At 43.3% G+C, this 21,572-nt stretch overlaps 2 protein-coding genes across 2 annotated transcripts; one reads left to right on the forward strand and one right to left on the reverse strand.

The window, feature by feature from the left end:
* Positions 1–8,215: 8,215 nt before the first annotated feature.
* LOC123162570 (cysteine-rich and transmembrane domain-containing protein WIH1) lies at positions 8,216–9,126 on the reverse strand. The gene is made up of 2 exons (XM_044580348.1): positions 8,638–9,126; positions 8,216–8,522 (listed from the first exon to the last, which is right to left on the reverse strand). Exons 1-2 carry the CDS (start codon positions 8,976–8,978, stop codon positions 8,477–8,479), a joined length of 387 nt encoding a protein of 128 aa, XP_044436283.1. The 5' UTR covers positions 8,979–9,126; the 3' UTR covers positions 8,216–8,476.
* A 575-nt stretch (positions 9,127–9,701) lies between these two features.
* On the forward strand, positions 9,702–10,405 carry LOC123162571 (cysteine-rich and transmembrane domain-containing protein WIH2). The gene is made up of 2 exons (XM_044580349.1): positions 9,702–10,016; positions 10,114–10,405. The coding sequence occupies exons 1-2, from the start codon at positions 9,832–9,834 to the stop codon at positions 10,157–10,159; spliced, it is 231 nt and encodes a 76-aa protein (XP_044436284.1). The 5' UTR covers positions 9,702–9,831; the 3' UTR covers positions 10,160–10,405.
* Positions 10,406–21,572: the final 11,167 nt, after the last annotated feature.

Below are 21,572 nucleotides of genomic sequence, written 5' to 3' on the forward strand. Positions count from 1 at the left end.
TATCAATCTTTATGTCTCGACCATTTCAAGACTCCTCGTCATGTCCGTGATCATATCCGGGACTCCGAACTACCTTCGGTACATCAAAACATATAAACTCGTAATATAACCGTCATCTAACTTTAAGCGTGCGGACCCTACGGGTTCGAGGACTATGTAGACATGATCGAGACACGTCTCCAGTCAATAACCAATAGCGGAACCTGGATGCTCATATTGGCTCCTACATATTCTACGAAGATCTTTATCGGTCAAACCGCATAACAACATACGTTGTTCCCTTTGTCATCGGTATGTTACTTGCCCGAGATTCGATCGTCGGTATCTCAATACCTAGTTCAATCTCGTTACCGGCAAGTCTTTTTACTCGTTCCGTAATACATCATCCTGTAACTAACTCATTAGTTACAATGCTTGCAAGGCTTATAGTGATGTGCATTACCGAGTGGGCCCAGAGATACCTCTCGGACAATCGAAGTGACAAATCCTAATCTCGAAATACGCCAACCCAACAAGTACCTTCGGAGACACCTGTAGAGCACCTTTATAATCACCTAGTTACGTTGTGACGTTTGGTATCACACAAAGTGTTCCTCCGGTAAACGGGAGTTGCATAATCTCATAGTTATAGGAACATGTATAAGTCATGAAGAACGCAATAGCAACATACTAAACGACCAAGTGCTAAGCTAACGGAATGGGTCAAGTCAATCACATCATTCTCCTAATTATGTGATCCCGTTAATCAAATGACAACTCATGTCTATGGTTAGGAAACTTAACCATCTTTGAGTAACGAGCTAGTCAAGTAGAGGCATACTAGTGACACTATGTTTGTCTATGTATTCACACATGTATTATGTTTCCGGTTAATACAATTCTAGCATGAATAATAAACATTTATCATGAAATAAGGAAATAAATAATAACTTTATTATTGCCTCTAGGGCATATTTTCTTCAGGACGGCCATCGGCCAAAGAATGTGAAGCTGCAACAGGCCGGCAGCGGGCTTCGCAGGCATTGGGACGTGCAGCTGGTGATCAAGTATGGCCACATGTACCTGTGTTGTGGACGGGAGCAGTTCTACCGTGCCTACGACCTGCGGCACGGGTACTTCCTTCTCTTCAGGTACGACGGTGACGCCATGCTCACCGTGAAGGTGTTCAACACGACTATGTGCCGCATGCGCTACCAGGACGACGACGATGCTAGTATGTTCTGCCTCTTCTTCCTCTACATTTGGATTTGTCTCACATTGATTGTTAACGGTCATTGTTGCATTTGGTCAGGCAATGGGAGCAGCATCAGCGACTCTGGCTACAACCAAAGCAGCACCGACTCTGGCTACAGCAAAAGTAGCAACGAGGATGATCTAGAATGGAGTGGGAAAGAAGAGGAGCAGAGTGGGGATGAGGAGGTGCTGGCTGATGATGGGCAAGACATGGTGGTGGCTCAAGATGACCTAGCGCTAGTGGTGGCTAACGATGGGCAAGAGATGGTGGTGGCTCATGATGGGCAAGAGATGGTGGTGGCTGAGGATGACCTAGCGATGGTGCTGCCCGAAGATGGCCTCACGATGGTGGTGCTGCCTGACAATGACCTCGCGATGGTGGTGGCGCCGGCAATCCCACAGCCGGGCGACATGACCATGAGAATTGTGGTAGAAGACTACATCCCACTTTCTTCACTACCTCGCCGCTCTTGGCGCATTAGGATGAAGAAGGAGAGGGAGAAGAAGGAGGCGTGAACTATGTCAGGTATGTCAGATCTCCAAAATGATCTACACTTAGCTTTGTTTCCTCCGAAATGACCTAAGTTAGCTCTAATATGCTAAGTTATCTCTAATATGCTTAGTTACCTAGGTTTGCTCAATAACAACATACACTTGGCTTACTTGTGTAAAAAAATGGCATATTTATGCTTAGTTAACTAAAAAATGGCATAATTAGTTAAGTTAGCTCCAAAATGACACATTTAACCTAGGTTAGCTCCAATATGATCCATTTTAGCTAGTGTAGCTCCAAAATGATCCATTTTACCTATGTTAGCTCAAAAATGGAATAATTACTTATGTTAGCACAAAAATGACCTATACTTACCTTATTTTCATCCAAATTGACATAATAAGCTTAGTTAGCTAAAAAATGGCATAATTACCTATGTAAGCTTTAAAATGACACAAATAAGGAATAAGAAGAAGAAAAACAAGGAAGAGGAGAAAAAGAAAGAATAGAAGAAGAAAAAGAAGAAAAAGAAAGAATAAAAGAAGAAGAATGAAAAGGAAAAGGGTAAAAACCTTCTTCTTCTTCTTCTTCTTCTTCATCATCATCATCATCTTCTTCTTCTCCAAAATGACCTAAGTTAGCTCTAAGTTAGCTCTAATATGCTTAGTTACCTAGGTTAGCTCAATAAGGACCTATACTTGGGTGCTTTATATAAAAAATGGCATAATATGCTTAGTGCACTAAAAAAGGCATAATTAGCTAGGTTAGCTCCATTTTACCTAAGTATGCTTACTTGTTCTTCTAGTCTTCTTCTTCTTCTTCTTCTTCTTCTTCTTCTTCTTCTTCTTCTTCTTCTAGTATTCTTCTTCTAACTTTCTTGTTTTCCATTTTGCAGATTTCATTTACTTCACGGAAGCTTGCATGGATGAAGTGCTTTTTTCCCTTTCTGCTTTTATTTTGTATCGATGAACAATGTTGAACTTGTTATATGGATGGATAGGTGTTAGATGAACAATGTGAACCTATTGTAATATGTATGGATGAAACTATGTGTTGGTTATGTATGTATATATGATGAAACTTGTGTGTTGGATATGTCTGCTGTGAAATTTGTGTGCTCAAACTTGTTTGTTGAAATTGAATGAATCTAAGAAAAAACAGAGAAAACAGGGGCTATACAGGCTCTTTGCCATCCGCTGGCAGACGACAAAGAGATTTGTCTTCAGCCAGCAGACGACAAATCTGCCACGTGGCAGCTACCTGTGCAACCTGGGGGGCTGGCCTATTTGGTTACTTTGTCGTCTGCTGGCTGACGGCAAAGCGCATCGTTAACCCCCTAACGGCCATAAGCTGGCACGTGTGCAGTCCAAGTCCTTTGCCGTCTGCTGGCGGACGGCAAAGACCATATCATCTTTGCCGTCCGCCAGCAGACGGCAAAGAGCCCTTTGTCGTAGCCTATTCAGCCGGACCTGTTGACGTATGCTGACAGACGACAAAGGCCTTTGTCGTTCGCCAGACATGCCTTTGCCGTCAGCCATGGCGAACGGCAAAGTGTCTGATTCCTGTAGTGAAGGTGCTCATACGAATAGTGTGTACGTTCATAAGGATGAGCACATCTACGTATGTATGAGTGTATGCGTTGTTAAAAATACTCCCTCCATCTGAAAATACTTGTCGTAAAAGTAGATACAAATAGATGTATCTAAAACTAAAATACATCTTGATACATCCACTCCTCGGACAAGTATTTTCAGACGAAGAGAGTAAGAGGCAAGGTTACCCCGCGGACAAATGGAGGCAGGTCCTCCTCTCCATAAACTTGTCCACAGACGTAATAGAATCAAAATTAGCCCAATCCAGTTAAAGATGCTCTATCATCTCTTCCGAATTCTTCGGTCAAGATAGATCATGGCGCAAGCGACGGATTACAAATTCTAAGGCTGCTCATAGTGGGGAGTAACTTAGACTAGTAACATGCATATGTTACTAGTCTATGTTGCTACCTCTATAGTCCATTGTATCATATATTAGGCTGGTTATAATGGTAGTATCATAACTAGTATTATGCATGCCAACTAGGTAATTTTGTTAATGTGTCATAGCATTAAATGAAGAAAGAGGGAATGGAGTATCATGTCATGATACAGTATCATAATAAATGATATGCTACTTTCTGTTATGCATGGCAATAAATAGAGTACTATATGATACAAATATATGATACTATGCATTAGGAAGGTAGCATCATACAGTAGTATCATATGCATGATACTCCCCATTACAACCAGCCTTAGTATCATAGGTGGTCTTATTTATTACCATGCATGACACATAGTAGCATCGCATTTATTATGTTACAGTATCTATCTATGTTACTATAACCATCTCTCTCTTCTTTAATTGTTTACCACATAAACATGTTTACGAGTCTCAAACGCATGATACTACTTATGTTACCACCACTATGGCTAGCCTAAAAAAAAGCCAGTACTATTATTACTGCAGTGCAAGCAGAGAGTTGACAGCGAACAACATGTTAAAAAAAGGAGAGTTGGCAGTCCTTTACGCCTCCTACCGAGGACCGTGATCCATCTTCTTCTCTTCCTTGGCGCCGCCTGGAAGATGGCCGCCTGCAAGATGAAGCTGGCGCCAGCGCTCCGCCCGCTCCTTGGCATCCCTTATCAGCCAGCGCTCCTCCCGCTCCTCGGCCTCCCTCATCAGCCTCTCCTCGTGCGCCTTGTTGAGCTTGTACGTCGCGAACGCCAGCGTGACGCAGCAAGCGATACGCAGCGGCCGACTAATCACCATCGACCACCAAATCAATCGACTGTCGATAGGAGGCCCCTTGATTTAATTTATGGTGTGGATTTGGGGGCCGGAGTCTGATTTTGTGTAGCGAAGAAGGGAAAAACACAGAACGAATCGGATTGATGGGGATTTCGATTCAGATCCGGCTGGTTCCACACAGAAATCCGCCGGGGGTTTCTAGACTCTCCGCCTCTCTCTCTCTCCCTCGCGATAAACAGGCAGGCAGGCAGGCCCGTGTCCTCCTATATTCTTCGAATTCTCCCTAAAACACGCCCTCGGCTGGCGGCCCATCTGCAAATCTGGGGCTTCTTTTCCTCGGACGATACTAAATGTATAGTTTTGTAAGTGTTGACGAATTAAAATTAGGTTCCCCAAATTTATGAAATGCCCACATATTTATTTATTTATGCGTTTTTGAAAAACTTCATGCATTTAAAATATCTTCATTAATTTACAAGAATGTTTCTGAATATCAAAATTGTTCATGAACTTTTAAAACTACTGTATTAGTGAATTTTAAATAATGTTAATTTTCCATAGGAAAATCATGAATATATTATATTCATGAATTTTGAAAATATAAGAATTTTTAAAACTGTGTGAATTATAAAAACATTTGGAAACTTTTATAAAAAATCAAGGATTTTAAAAATGTTCATGGATTAAAAAACATGAACTATTAAATAGTTTTAGAATTATAAAAAAATCAATGATTTTAAACAATATTCATGAATTGTAAAACAAAAAAGACAATGAAGAAAAGGAAGCATGCGAAACTAAAACCCGGTGAAAACCTCTAAAATAGGGATGGAGAAAGTGAAACTAGAAAAAAAATCACAATTAAAAAGGACAAGGTGGAACAAAGAAAAAACGGAGGAAAATACATGAACTGTAAAAAAATGAATATGTAGGAAAGTAGATTCGTCATTCCCCTCGCCATGAATAGGTAAAGACCCCCTTAGGGCATGTACAATGGGATACCTTAACAATACCATATAGGATAAACGATGAGGCGGGGAAAACTAAAACCAGAAAAAGGCTTTGCCTTCCCTTAATTAAGAGATTTTTTTTGACTCTTCTTAATTAAGAGATGACATCTTAGCAATAAATCTCTCACCATAATTATAGGAAATCTAGTTACTAGACATCAGATTAAGAGACAACTCATTGTATGTCTCATTTTTATCATCTCTAGAATGTGTGGCATGATTAAGATAAAATTATCTTATCAATCACTATACATGCCCTCAATTCGCATATGTTTCCTTGCAGTTATCTTATCGTGTTTTGCGCAAATGCCGCCGCCTATCGACACTAGAAAAATAGCAAATGCATGAATAAAGGTAAAAAGGGGAGCACAAAATTGGAAGACCATCCCCTCGCATCGCTTTCGTGAGAGAACGAAGGACCAAACCATAGCCGCAGAGACCATGTTCCTTCTCCCCCTCCCCTCATTGCCGTCACACAAAGCTCAGTCGGTGCTGGCGATGGCGGGCCCCTCTATCTTCCCTGCATGGGTGGCGCTCGGTGCGGGCCGATGATCCCGTGTGGTGGCTCGGCATTGGTCCGGGGCGCAGTGATGCTTGGGTAGGCTTGGGCAGGACACATCACGGATTCCACCTGTGGTGGAGGCGGTCAATTGGGCTCTGCCCAAATCCGGACCTTCAGCGCCATGGAGTTCATGGCTGCTGCTCGGTGAGTTGACCCGGTCGTGGTGGCCATGCAGCGGTTACTGGTGTTTGACAACACGGCGGTAGGGAATGGGCATGCCTGTGGCAGCTTTGGTGGCAGATCAGGTAGCTGGAGGCGGCGGTAGGGGGGCGTGGGTTGCGGATTAGTGACGATATGTGCTAGTGGCCACCGACATGGCGACGATGGCATGGTAAAGGAAATGGTGTGGTGGGGCTTGCTCGTGAAGGCTTTGTGCGATTGGGCGGCAGTGTGGGCACTAGTACACTCGACCGCTATTCACACGGTTTTTACGCCCAATTGCAGACAATTTCGGAACCGTGTGGTCAAGTGGGTTGGCAATGGGGGGAGGGGGTTACAACACTGACCAAACTTAAAACGGTTGGAATGACTGTACCATCCCACATGTGTAGCTATGCGGGAATCATCTTCGATTAGCAGGGCAACCACGAACATTTTTTTTCAGAACAACTGTTTGCGGCGACCTCATAATACTGACACTAGTATTGTTGTTTGTAATACGGTCTCTGCTTTAGTTTTGGCTTCAACCTCCCTCAACCAGTTACCAAATATATTAGTAATACTGGTGGGTGGAGGTAATTTGGACATCACATGAATCGTGCCCTATAATATAGTGACAAATGGACATGCAATAAGCAAATGGTGTGGTGTTTCCATGTGATCACATAAGCATCATTGTTTATTGCTTGCCATTTACGTTTCGTTATATTATCTTTAGTAAGAATAACTCCCCGATGAGCAAACCACGCGAAAAAATTAATTTTGAGTGGTACTTATTTTCTAAATGTGCTGTGAATGGAAGACTGGTTCAAAGTTGACTAAATCATGTACACAGATTTGATCCTGAAAACACCAGATCAACTTTTAACATAATGTGTCTAATACATTAGTGAGGTTTAAATGTATCAACCATCGAACTAAATGTGTACCCACACAATCCACTTATCTGTGCTCAGAGCACTCCTGAACAACTCGATATTCAATGGACTTCACCGTAATATAGTGCTCACATAGTCTTTCTAGAGCTGAACAATATTGTACAAAGAAAGATACTGTAAAGCCATGGGCATGTCTCAAGTCAAGTATCCTCCCAGAACCTAATTATTCCGCCGTCACTAATATGAAACCTTTTCTTATTAAATCAATGCAATATTAATTTTCATCAAACCCTTCTAAAAGGGTGAATCAAACGGTTACACAGTGACTTATATCTCTGAGTGTAAATATTAGTTACGCAATAATTATGGGCTAGTTTGGTTCGTATCCTCAACATCATGCCTGAGAAAAACAAGTGCCTGGCTTGGGCCTGAGTTGTTGGTTTTTTCTTGCCTGGCCAGGCTAGTTTTTGGTGTACGTGTTTGGATTGTGACCTGGCCTGGTAGCACTAATAAAAAGTATTGTTCAGCTCTGGTCCCACCTCGATTTCTGTAACTTGGTATTAAAGATCAAGGCTGCCGGCCAGGCGTGAGAACTGGGACGCCTGGCACAGGCTAATGATCCTGCCTGGGCTAAACATCTTCTTTACTACCTCCGTCTCGGTGTATAAGTCATTCGCGTAGTTTTAGGTCATCGATTTGAAGAATTAAATATGTGTTATATGTCATGAAAAGTATATCACTAGATTTCTACACAGATGTAGTTTCTAAATATATATTTTTTGTCACATATAATACATATTTAGATAGTTAAATTGTCGACCTAGTACTTTTTTATTTTTTTAAACCAGACCAGGCTAATCAATCTCCCGACACAACCAGGCCAGGCACACTGTGATTGTTCAGGTCACCATCCAAACAACATCCAGGCAGGTTCCAGGCGTGCTTCAGGCCAGGCAAATCATCCCCAGGAAACGATCCAAACAGGCCCTATGTCCACACTCCGTCGTCCTCCGAAGGGGGCTGGGTTATGGCTCCATCAGCAATCATATATAAATTGGAGAGGTGAAGCGATTGTTGCACAGTGCCACAGTGATACTACGAACCATGTTTATATATAGACATAATCAATGTACAAGAGATCGAGCAACATCACCATGATATGGAGTACTACACAGAAATGGTGCTGCGCAACCAACAAATAGTACTACTCACAAACGTGTAACCAACCAAGCGAAAAAGGAAAACAAACAACTACTGTACATGACGTCCGGACTCCACATCAACCGTGATGAACAGCAGCAGCACTCGTCAGACCACGTGTCGTAACTGAGCACGGCGGATAAAATCGACTTGATCAGAAGCAGGCGTCGAGGAGGCAGCAGCAGCACAGCGCGGCGCAGCTGCAACAACAGAAGAAGCAGACAAACATGATTAAGCATCTTGATGAACGAGGCCATGGATGGGACGGATGCGAAGACAGAACTCAGAAAGCCAGAAGGGACGAACAAGACTTACCAGCCTCTCCAGAAGCCGCCGCCGTGGTGGTGTCCGTGTCCGCCGCGGCTCGTGGTGGTGTCGGCGGCGCCGGCGTCAGGATACTGCTGGTCCCGCTGCGGGTAGCCGGCCGGCGGCGGCGCTACGTAGGCCTGCTGCTGCTGAGGGTAGGCCGTGGCGCTGGCGCCCTGCTGCGGGTAGCCCTGCTGGTAGCTCATGATGGGATTACTGGTGTGTCTTCCTGAAGCGATCGAGAACAGTAGAGGAGGACGAGTTAAAGAGGCTTTGCTGCAAAGGAGATGAAGGGAGTGGGTAGTTTTAGGAAGAGTGCTTTGCCGAGCGTCTGCCTTTATAGCTGCCATGAACTCGGTTGCTTAGCCGCGTCGGTCGACCTCGGGGGAGAAGAGAAAGCGAAGGGAACAGCTGAACTGCCCTGCCTGCCATGCCACCGTGCCACGGACGACGCGCTTTCAGGTGTTGCGCTTGCATGCCACCTCGGGCGTGGTCATGGTTCTATTGGCGGTGGGTCTCGTGCGTGGTTGACCGCCATTGGTCCAACTGGGAGGTCCCGGCTGGTGCACCAGCACCACACCAAGCAGAGGAGCCCAGAGCAGAAATCCAAGACGCCACGACGTCGTCTCTGTTAATCACTAATCAACGCGTGTAATTATGCCGGCGGCTCAACCGTGTTGGACTATACGTACTCCTCCGTCGTGGCATGCACCGATTCGTCCATATCCTCTGCTCTGCTCTTGGATGCAGCTGACCAGCTGCGATTCCTCGATTTGATTTGACCAATGCGGGCCTAGCACGGCGGCCCTCGTCGACCACGAAGATTCGCCGCAGATAAGCACAGCGAGGAAGGAAGGAAGGAAGGACGGAACCATCAGCAGCAGGCTGCAGCCACCGGCCCACGAGAAAGACGCCGCGCCATTGCCGCGTGGATTTCTTCATTTAGTTTAAGGGGATGCGTCAACCAGTCTCTGTCTGACTGCCTCAAGCAGGCAAGACGACGCGTGTAAGCAAACCGACCGGATGCCGCGTACGTGCATGCATCTCTTCTCTGTATAAGTAGACAAATCGAATGATGCGGTTTCCACTCCATCCCGCCCCGTTCTATCCATTCCCTTCATCTTCATAGCAGCAGAACCTCTTTTCCTCATCCTCCTCTACTGTTCTTGATCGCTTCAGAAAGACACATCAAGTAATTCGATCATGAGCTACCAGCAGGGCTACCCACAGCAGGGCGCCACGGCCTACCCTCCGCCCGGCCAGCAGCAGGCCTACGTCGCGCCGCCGCCGGCTGCGTACCAGCAGGGCCAACAGTACCCTCCTGCCGGCGCCGACACCACCAGCCGCGGCGGGCACGGCCACGGCGGCGATGGCTTCTTGAAAGGATGGTAATTTCCCCCCCTTGTTCTGAATTCTCACTCGTCTGTCTCGTAGCCACATTTGTAACAAACTGATAATGATGGTCTGCTTCTTGTGTTGTTGCAGCTGCGCGGCGCTCTGCTGCTGCTGCCTCCTCGACGCCTGCTTCTGATCGACTTCATCCCATGTTGTTGGACCCACACTATCAGGCGCGGCATATAGATTATAGAGTATCGTCATATTTTGCTTCTTTCTCGTAACGTGGTACATGTGTTGAGTACTGTCTCAGAACAATATTTCTTGTGTAATGGTGTGCGTTTTTTTCATTCGTATGATCCAGATATATAGATAGACATGTCAGATTGATCTGATGGCCTTACCGAATGCATATTTTCTCGGGGTTCCCTTTTTTGGATAACTTGCCGCTTTTATTTACCGAAATAATATCAGCTGACGTTTCATGGGACCTTTTTCCTTAGCAAACTACTCACTCCGTCCCATAAACTAGTGTAAAAAAGGCTCTTATATTATGAGACGGAGTGAGTACCTTTTGGCCGTTGGATTGGAAACACGAATCTTAAAGCAACTTGAGTGGCCATGTTAGAGAAACAAACCCGTTCGCCATCGCAAACCAAACTTCCGCGTTAAATCCCTACACAGTTGTGACTCCTCTCGATACCTCCTCCCCCCCCATTCCCCATCGCGCCTCGCTAAGAGTGAGTTAGAGAGTAGAGCAGGCCTACCGGCCACCATTAACCACCTTGCCGCTTGGCCTGGCATCCGCGCTATTAAACGCCAGGCCCATCAGTAGCCGCGCATTCCAACCTCCTCTGCTCCCTATCTCCTCTCGACGCCACACCCGTCATGGCCTCGAGCTCCAGAGCCCTGTGGGCGAGCCTCTTGGACAAACAGAAGAAGAAGATTGCCGGCATTACGGCCGGCTGGCAAGCTAGAAGATGGACGAGCTCTCCGGATGCCAGCGCAGTAGACCTGCCAATGAAAGAGGTGGCAAGGCGGCAGCGACAAGCCGGTGCCACGTCCTCGCAGACCGATGTCGGTGCCAGTGTGGGCGAGGCGCATGCACACTGCAGACATGGTGTTGGAAGAGTGGAAGCCACGTTCCGGCAGACGCAGGCGGGCCAGAGGTTAAACCTCCGCCTCCTCGACAAGCACCGGCGTGCGGAGGAGCAACTCGCCGGCACGGGCATTGTGGAGGACGTGGATGTGGACGAGCAAGAGGCGCTGCTCCTGTCCTACTGCGCCGGCTGCGACATCCTTCGTGAGCGATGGCGGCACCGTGTCTGATAACCCACAAGTGTAGGGGATCGCAACAGCTTTCGAGGGTAAAGTATTCAACCCAAATTTATTGATTCGACACAAGGGGAGCCAAAGAATATTCTTGAGTATTAGCAGTTGAGTTGTCAATTCAACCACACCTGGATAACTTAGTATCTGCAGCAAGGTATTTAGTAGCAAAGTAGTATGATAGTAATGGTAACAGTAGCAAAAGTAAAGATAAATGTTTTTGGGTTTTTGTAGCAGTTGTAACAGTAGCAACGGAAAAGTAAATAAGCGAAGCACAAGATGTGAAGAACTCGTAGGCAATGGATCAGTGATGGATAATTATGCCGGATGCGATTCCTCATGTAATAGCTATAACATATGGTGACACAGAACTAGCTCCAGTTCCTCAATGTAATGTAGGCATGTATTCCGTAAATAGTCATGCGTGCTTATGGCAAAGAACTTGCATGACATCTTTTGTCCTACCCTCCCGTGGCAGCGGGGTCCTAGTGGAAACTAAGGGATATTAAGGCCTCCTTTTAATAGAGAACCGGACCAAAGCATTAACACATGGTGAATACATGAACTCCTCAAACTACGGTCATCACCGAGAAGTATCCCGATTATTGTCACTTCGGGGTTGTCGGATCATAACACATAATAGGTGACTATAGACTTGCAAGATAGGATCAAGAACACACATATATTCATGAAAACATAATAGGTTCAGATCTGAAATCATGGCACCCGGGCCTTAGTGACAAGCATTAAGCATAGCAAAGTCATAGCAACATCAATCTCAGAACATAGTGGATACTAGGGATCAAACCCTAATAAAGCTAACTTGATTACATGGTAAATCTCATCCAACCCATCACCGTCCAGCAAGCCTACGATGGAATTACTCATGCACGGCGGTGAGCATCATGAAGTTGGTGATGGAGGATGGTTGATGATGACGACATCGATGAATCCCCCTCTCCAGAGCCCCGAACGGACTCCAGAGCAGCCCTCCCGAGAGAGATTAGGGCTTGGCGGCGGCTTCGTGCCGTAAAACGCGATGAAACTTTCTCTCTGATTTTTTTCTCCGCGAGACGGAAGATATAAAGTTGGAGTTGAGGTCGGTGGAGATCCAGGGGGCCCACGAGATAGGGGGGCGCGCCCTACAGGGGGGCGCCCCCTGTCTCGTGGACAGGCCCTGGGGCCCCTGATGTATTTCTTTCGCCCAGAAATTCTTATTAATTCCAAAAAGTGTCTCCGTGAATTTTCAAGACATTCCGAGAACTTTTCTTTTCTACACATAAAACAACATCATGGCAGTTCTGCTGAAAACAGCGTCAGTCTGTGTTAGTTTCATTCAAATCATGCAAGTTAGAGTCCAAAACAAGGGCAAAAGTGTTTGGAAAAGTAGATATGTTGGATACGTATCAACTTCCCCAAGCTTAAACATTTGCTTGTCCTCAAGCAATTCAGTTGATAAACTGAAAGTGATAAAGAAAAACTTTTACAAACTCTGTTTGCTCTTGTTGTTGTAAACATGCAAAGCCATCATTCAGGTTTCAACAGTATTATGAACTAACCATACTCACAATAACACTTAGGTCTCACAATCACTCATATCAATAACATAATCAGCTAGCAAGCCATAATAATAAAACTCGGATGACAACACTTTCTCAAAACAATCATAACATGATATAACAAAATGGTATCTCGCTAGCCCTTTCTGAGACCGCAAAACATAAATGCAGAGCACCTTTAAAGATCAAGGACTGACTAAACATTGTAATTCATGGTAAAAGAGATCCAGTCAAATCATACCCAATATAAACCAATAATAATAACGCAAATAACAGTGTGCTCTCCAGCGGGTGCTTTTTAATAAGAAGGTGATGACTCAACATAAAAATAAATAGATTGGCCCTTCACAGAGGGAAGCAGGGATTTGTAGAGGTGCCAGAGCTCGATTTTAAAATAGAGATTGAATAACATTTTGAGCGGCATACTTTCGCTGTCAACGCAACAACTATGAGATGACTGTATCTTCCATACTAAATGCATTATAGGTAGTTACCACGCAGAATGGTAAAAGTTTATACTCCCCCAACCACCAACAAGCATCAATCCATGGCTTGCTCGAAACAACGAGTGCCTCCAACAAACAACAGCCCTGGGGGAGTTTTGTTTAATTATTTTGATTTGCTTTGATCTTTTTTGGATCATGGGACTGGGCATCCTGGTTACCGACCCTTTCTCGTGAATGAGGAGCGGAGTCCACTCCTCTGAAAATAACCCACCTAGCATGAAAGATATAGGCAGCCCTAGTCGTAACATGAGCTGCTCGAGCATACAAAACAGAATTTCATTTGAAGGTTTAGAGTTTGGCACATACTAATTTACTTGGAATGGCAGGTAAATACCACATATAGGAAGATATAGTGGACTCATATGGAACAACTTTGGGGTTTAAGGAGTTTGGATGCACAAGCAGTATTCGCGCTTAGTACAGATGAAGGCTAGCAAAAGACTGGAAAGCGACCAACTGAGAGAGCGACAATAGTCATAAACATGCATTAAAACTGATTCACACCGAGTACAAACATGAGTAGGATATAATCCACCATGAACATAAATATCGTGAAGGCTATGTTGATTTTGTTTCAACTACATGCGTGAACATGTGCCAAGTCGAGTCACTCAATTTATTCAAAGGAGGATACCATCCCATCATACCACATCATAATCATCCTAATAGCATGTTGGCACGCAAGGTAAACCATTATAACTCAAAGCTAATCAAGCATGGCACAAGCAACTATAATCTCTAAATGTTATTGCAAATATGTTTACTTCATAATAAGCTGACTCAGAAACGATGAACTTATCATATTTACAAAAACAAGAGAGGTCGAGTTTATACCAGCTTTTCTCATCTCAATCAGTCCATCATATATCGTCATTATTGCCTTTCACTTGCACGACCGAATGATGTGTAAAATAATAAGAGTGCACATGCATTGGACTAAGCTGGAATCTGCAAGCATTCAACTCAAAAGAGAAGACAAGTAATATGGGCTCTAAGTTAAATAAACAATCATGCATATGAGAGCCACTAAACATTTTCAATATGGTCTTCTCGACCCCCCAAAGGAAAGAAAAGAAAATAAAACTATTTACACGGGAAAGCTCCCAACAAGTAAGAAGAAGAACTAGAAATCATGGAAATTAAACTAACTATTTTTTTTGGTTTTTCTCAAGGTTTATCAAACACACAAGAAGAAAACTAGAAAAAGGAATTTAAACTAGCATGGATAATACAATGAAAGAGTATGAGCACCGACGTCTAGTGTGTGAACATGAATGTAAAGTCGGTGAGAAATACGTACTCCCCCAAGCTTAGGCTTTTGGCCTAAGTTGGTCTAATACCAAGGATCGCTTGGCTGATATCCATAAGTGAAACCGGGGTTGTACTGAGATTCAGCGGCAACCGCCTCCTGAGCTGCAGCGTGTTGGCGAGCTGCCTCCACTCCCCTCTCGTATTCAGCTGCTTCCTCCCTGGTGACAACATATCTTCCTTTTTCCTGATAATCAAAAAGGTAGGGAGCAGGAAGAGTAACAGGGACGACATTGCGTCTGTCATAGATTAGTCGATAATGGAGGAATTGTTCATTCCTCTCAAGAAAATGATGACTAAACATAGCTTCTTTATCCAAATAAACAGGAGGTATTATCATATCTCCCTCTCGTGGGGCTATACCAAGAAAATTAGCCACATGGGTTGCATAAATTCCTCCAAATAAATTTCCCTTTCTACTATTATTCTACAACCTACACGCAACTATTGCCCCCCAAGTTATAACCTTTAAAACCTAACACAACACTCTTGAGGATACTCAGATCAGGGACACACATGTGACATGCTTGATCCTTACCGTTAATACATCTACCAATAAAGAGAGCAAAATAATATATAGCAGGAAAATGAATGCTCCCTATGGTAGCTTGTGCTATGTCCCTAGATTCTCCCATAGTAATACTAGCAAGAAAATCTCTAAATTCAGATTTGTGAGGATCATTAATATTACCCCACTGCGGGAGTTTGCAAGCAGTTGTAAAATCCTCTAAATCCATGGTATAAGATGTATCATAAATATCAAATATGACACTAGGAGAATTACGCGTACAGTTATATTTAAACCTCCGCACAAAGGAATCAGTCAATTGATAGTACAGAGGACACTTATCTTGTAAGAAGTCCTCCATCTCAACATTACGCACATACGCGTCAAATTCCTCCTTAAAGCCCGCTTTGACCATAAAATCATCGGATAGCCATTCACAAGCTCGTACATCCGCGTTCCTTGGCAATTCAACATCTTGCTCACGTATAGCAATCCTGGGCCCTTTCTTCACCGAGGAACCGCCTTGGTACATTCTCCTAAGCATATTTCTTTTTCTGAAATAATTCTGAAATTTTAGTAACTTCAAAATAAAAGTGCATAAAACTAAACAAGATTGATAGCAACTACTCCTACAAGTGCCTAGAGCCTACATCATGCATTAGAATTACTTGGAACCTCATAAATTTAATATGCAAGCTCAAGAACAAGGTCACCAAGGCAACAAGGATTGCAATGAATGAAGCACTATAACAAAAACTAATTGGACCAATGGAGGAGTCACATACCAAGCAACAATCTCCCAAAGCAGTTTTGTGAATGGAGCTTTGAGCCAAGAGATCGAAAATCGCAGCAAAACGAGCTACAACTCGTGCTTGAGCTGGATGGGGATTTTTTTGGGTAGAAGATGAAGTGTGTGGGTGCTGGCATAAGTGGAGGGGAGCCACCAGGGGCCCACGAGACAGGGGGCGCGCCCTATAGGGGGGGGGGGCGCCCTCCTCTCTCATGGCATGGTTCTTGCCCCTCCTGTAGTAATTTCAGTGCCTAAAATCCTCAAATATTCCAGAAAAAATAATACTAAATTTGTAGGGCATTTGGAGCACTTTTATTTTCGGACTATTTTTTTAATGCACGGATAAATCGGAAAACAGACAGATAATACTATTTTTGCTTTATTTAATCTAGATAACAGAAAGTAAAAAGAAAGTACAGAAGGTTGTGACTTCTAGTTTCGTCCATCTCGTGATCATCTAAATGAACCCAATAACAAGGTTGATCAAGTCTTGTTAACAAACTCATTCTGAATAGCACGAAACCGTAGAAATTTCAAAGTGACACTAAGTTACCTCAACGGGGATATGAAAATCCCCAACAATAAGAATATCATACTTTTTCTTGACAGTGGGGAGAGGAAATTCAAAACCTCCAATAATAATTGATGGAATTTTCTCAATAGTATTTATACTATGAACTTGGATTTGCTTCCTCGGAAAATGTACCGTATGCTCATTTCTGTTAACATGAAAGGTGACATTGCCTTTGTTGTAATCAATAACAGCTCCTGCAGTATTTAAAAAGGTTCTACCAAGAATAATAGACATACTATCATCCTCGGGAATATCAAGAATAACAAAGTCTGTTAAGATAGTAACATTCGCAACAACAACATGCACGTCCTCACAAATGCCGACAGGTATAGCAGTTGATTTATCAGCCATTTGCAAAGATATTTCAGTAGGTGTCAACTTATTCAATTCAAGTCTACGATATAAGGAAAGAGGCATAACACTAACACCGGCCCCAAGATCACATAAAGCAGTTTTAACATAATTTCTTTTAATAGAGCAAGGTATAGTGGGTACTCCGGGATCACCAAGTTTCTTAGGTATTCCACCCTTAAAGGTATAGTTGGCAAGCATGGTGGAAATCTCAGTTTCAGGTATTTTCCTCTTATTAGTGATCATATCTTTCATATATTTAGCATAAGGGTTTGTTTTAAGCATATCAGTTAAGTGCATGCATAAGAAAATAGGTCTAATCATTTCAGCAAAACGCTCAAAGTCCTCATCATCCTTTGACTTGGATGGTTTAGGAGGAAAGGGCATGGGTTTCTGAACCCATGTTTCTCTTTCTTTACCGTGCTTCCTAGCAACAAAATCTCTCTTATCATAACGTTGATTCTTTGATTGTGGGTTATCAAGATCAACAGCAGGTTCAATTTCTATATCATTGTTATTACTAGGTTGAGCATCTACATGAACATCATTATTAACATTATCATCAGGTTCATGTTCATCTCCGGATTGTGTTTCAGCATGAGAGATAGAAGTATTATTAGGATTCTCAGGTGTTTCTACATTAGGTTCACTAGAAGTTTGCAAAGTCCTATCATTCTTCTTTTTCTTCTTCTTAGAAGAACTAGGAACATCTAGATTATTATTCTGAGAATCTTGTTCAATTCTTTTAGGGTGGCCTTTAGGATACAAAGGTTCCTGAGTCATTCTACCAGTTCTAGTAGCCACTCTAACAGCAAAGTCATGTTTATTATTTAATTCAGCAAGCAATTCATTCTGAGCCTTAAGTACTTGTTCAGCTTGAGTAGCAATCATGGAAGCATGTTTACTAGTGAGTTTAAGTTCACCTTTAACTCTAGCTACATAATCATTCAAGCGTACTATCGTATAAGCATTATTCTTCAATTGTCTACCAACATAATCATTGAAATTTGCTTGTCTATTCATGAAATCATCAAATTCATCTAAGCAAGGGCTATGAAATTTAGTAGATGGGATTTCATCTTTATCACATCTATAGAGAGAATTTACCTTTACTACCTGTGTCGGGTTATCAAGACAATATGGTTCTTCAACAGGTGGTATATTAAGACCATGTATTTCTTACGTAGGAGGTAAATTCTTAACATCTTCAGCTTTAATACCTTTTTCTTTCAGTGATTTCTTTGCCTCTTGCATATCTTCAGGACTGAGAAATAAAACACCTCTCTTCTTCGGAGTGGGTTTAGGAATAGGCTCAGGAATTGGCTCAATTGGTTCAAGAATTTCTTCAGGAATTGGCTCAGGGAGAGTCCAATTATTTTCATTAGTCAACATATTATTCAATAATATTTCAGCTTCGTCGACTGTTCTTTCCCTGAAAACACAACCAGCACAACTATCCAAGTAGTCCTTGGAAGCATCGGTTAGTCCATTATAAAAGATATCAAGTATTTCATTTTTCTTAAGAGGATGATCGGGCAAAGCATTAAGTAATAGGAGAAGCCTCCCCCAAGCTTGTGGGAGACTCTCTTCTTTGATTTGCACAAAATTATATATTCCCCACAAGGCAGCTTGTTTCTTATGAGCAGGGAAATATTTAGCAGAGAAGTAATAAATCATATCCTGGGGACTAGGCACAAACCAGGAGCAAGAGAATTATACCAAGTCTTAGCATCACCCTTTAATGAGAACGAAAATATCTTAAGGATATAAAAATAGCGAGACTTCTCATCATGAGTAAACAGGGTAGCTACATCATTCAACTTGGTAAGATGTGCCACAACAGTTTCAGATTCAAGGCCATAAAAAGGATCAGATTCAACTAAAGTAATAATCTCAGGATCAACAGAGAATTCATAATCCTTATCAGTAACACAGATAGGTGAAGTAGCAAAAGCAGGGTCAGGTTTCATTCTAGAATTAAGAGACTGCTGCTTCCATTTAGCTAATAATTTCTTAATATCGTATCTATCATTGCAAGCAAAGATTTCCCTAGCAGCTTCTTCATTCATAACATAACCCTTAGGAACAACAGGCAATACAGGCAATACACGTGTAGGGGATCGCAACAGCTTTCGAGGGTAAAGTATTCAATCCAAATTTATTGATTCAACACAAGGGGAGCCAAAGAGTATTCTTGAGTATTAGCAGTTGAGTTGTCAATTCAATCAAACCTGGATAACTTAGTACCTGCACCAAGGTATTTAGTAGCAAAGTAGTATGATAGTAATGGTAACAGTAGCAAAAGTAAAGATAAATGTTTTTGGGTTTTTGTAGCAGTTGTAACAGTAGCAACGGAAAAGTAAATAAGCGAAGCACAAAATGTGAAGAGCTCATAGGCAATGGATCAGTGATGGATAATTATGCCGGATGCGATTCCTCATGTAATAGCTATAACATAGGGTGACACAGAACTAGCTCCAGTTCATCAATGTAATGTAGGCATGTATTCCGTAAATAGTCATACGTGCTTATGGCAAAGAACTTGCATGGCATCTTTTGTCCTACCCTACCGTGGCAGCGGGGTCCTAGTGGAAACTAAGGGATATTAAGGCCTCCTTTTAATAGAGAATCGAACCAAAGCATTAACACATGGTGAATACATGAACTCCTCAAACTACGGTCATCACCGAGAAGTATCTCGATTAGTCACTTTGGGGTTGTCGGATCATAACACATAATAAGTGACTATAGACTTGCAAGATAGGATCAAGAACACACATATATTCATGAAAACATAATAGGTTCAGATATGAAATCATGGCACTCGGGCCCTAGTGAGAAGCATTAAGCATAGCAAAGTCATAGCAACATCAATCTCAGAACATAGTGGATACTAGGGATCAAACCCTAATAAAACTAACTTGATTACATGGTAAATCTCATCCAACCCATCACCGTCCAGCAAGCCTACGATGGAATTACTGACGCACGGCGGTGAGCATCATGAAATTGGTGATGGAGGATGGTTGATGATGACGACGACAACGAATCCCCCTCTCCGGAGCCCCGAACGGACTCAAGATCAGCCCTCACGAGAGAGATTAGGGCTTGGCGGTGGCTCTGTGTCGTAAAACGTGATGAAACTTCCTCTCTGTTTTTTTCTCCGCGAGACGGAAGATATAGAGTTGGAGTTGAGGTCGGTGGAGGTCCAGGGGGCCCACGAGATAGGGGGCACGCCCTACATGGGGGGGGGGGGCACCCCCCTGTCTCGTGGACAGGCCCTGAGCCCCCTGGTGTATTTCTTTCGCCCAGAAATTCTTATTAATTCCAAAAAGTGTCTCCGTGGATTTTCAGGACATTCCGAGAACTTTTCTTTTCTACACATAAAACAACATCATGGCAGTTCTGCTGAAAACAGCATCAGTCCGGGTTTGTTTCATTCAAATCATGCAAGTTAGAGTCCAAAAGAAGGGCAAACGTGTTTGGAAAAGTAGATACGTTGGAGACGTATCAGTGTCCTGCTGGCTGGGAAAGAATCCATGTACACTAAGATCATAGACTAGTTTAGAATATGGTTTACAACAACACGGACGATGTGGCCAGCTCTGTGATGAATGCTGGAGATCATTTAGACTAGTCTAGAATAGGGTTTAATTGAAATATGTTGAAATATAATGCATGTGCTCCGGAAGCATTTGGTTTTGTATAGAAATTATCCAAGTTTGAATGAAATTCGTCTTGTTTGTTTAAATTTGCATCAAAATTGTTTATTTTCATTAAATTTTGTTCAAAATGTCTCCGGAAATTTGTGGCAATGGCTGGATGGCCAGATCTCACATCAATGTCCATGAACTGGTTCCCACCAGTCCACGGATGGATACGTTGTCTGGTTTAAAGGTCATTATTAAATAAGGCCCTATCCAAAAGACTAGACCACCATCCATGGTCGGAGAAAACCTCCTTAACTCCGTAAGAGCATTTCTGCCCGATCCCTTATAACCAGTAAGAGGAGTAAAAATTATGTTTTACTCCTCTAACCGACACCTAGCCGATCCTTTATCCGGTGTAAGGGAGTACATTTTTACTCTGTCCCCAACTTTCTCCCTAAATTTACTCCACCGCGGGGCGGCTGAGTAAAATCCATGCCTCTCCCACGCTTCGCCCCCCGCCCCTGGAAATTCACCGGTGCGACTCCCGGTGACCGTCCACCGGCCCCGCCGCTACCTCGTTGCCTCCCCTGCCCACGCCACCCTTCTGCTCGACGTCGAGCCCGTTCGGCCCCTGTCGCTGTCGTCGAAATCAAGGTGAAACGCCGCCATCGTCGCCATTGTTACTTCATCTGGTTGCTTCGTTGCTTCTTCTTTTTTTGTTGGCCGCCGCATCTCACCTTGAGTGCACACCGCTGCAGGTCATTCCCTCTCATCGCCATCGGCCTGTTTGGTCAGAACGACACTGGGCGGCCGGTGAACCACCACCACACCGCAAGTGTTCGACAAATCGACTAAGTGAGTTTCTTTGTGAACTGATCCATTTGGATTGAACCTACCCGTTTGAATTGTAGATGAAGAGGTTGAGAGAGATGGCCTTGGAGGACTCATCGTCATCCGAAGAGGAAGAAGACGACGATGACTATGGCACTGTTTTAGGCATGATTTCCAAGATGATGTTCGGTGGCAGAGGAGAA

Source organism: Triticum aestivum, chromosome 7B (genome assembly GCF_018294505.1).
Source record: "Triticum aestivum cultivar Chinese Spring chromosome 7B, IWGSC CS RefSeq v2.1, whole genome shotgun sequence".
NCBI lineage: Eukaryota > Viridiplantae > Streptophyta > Magnoliopsida > Poales > Poaceae > Triticum > Triticum aestivum.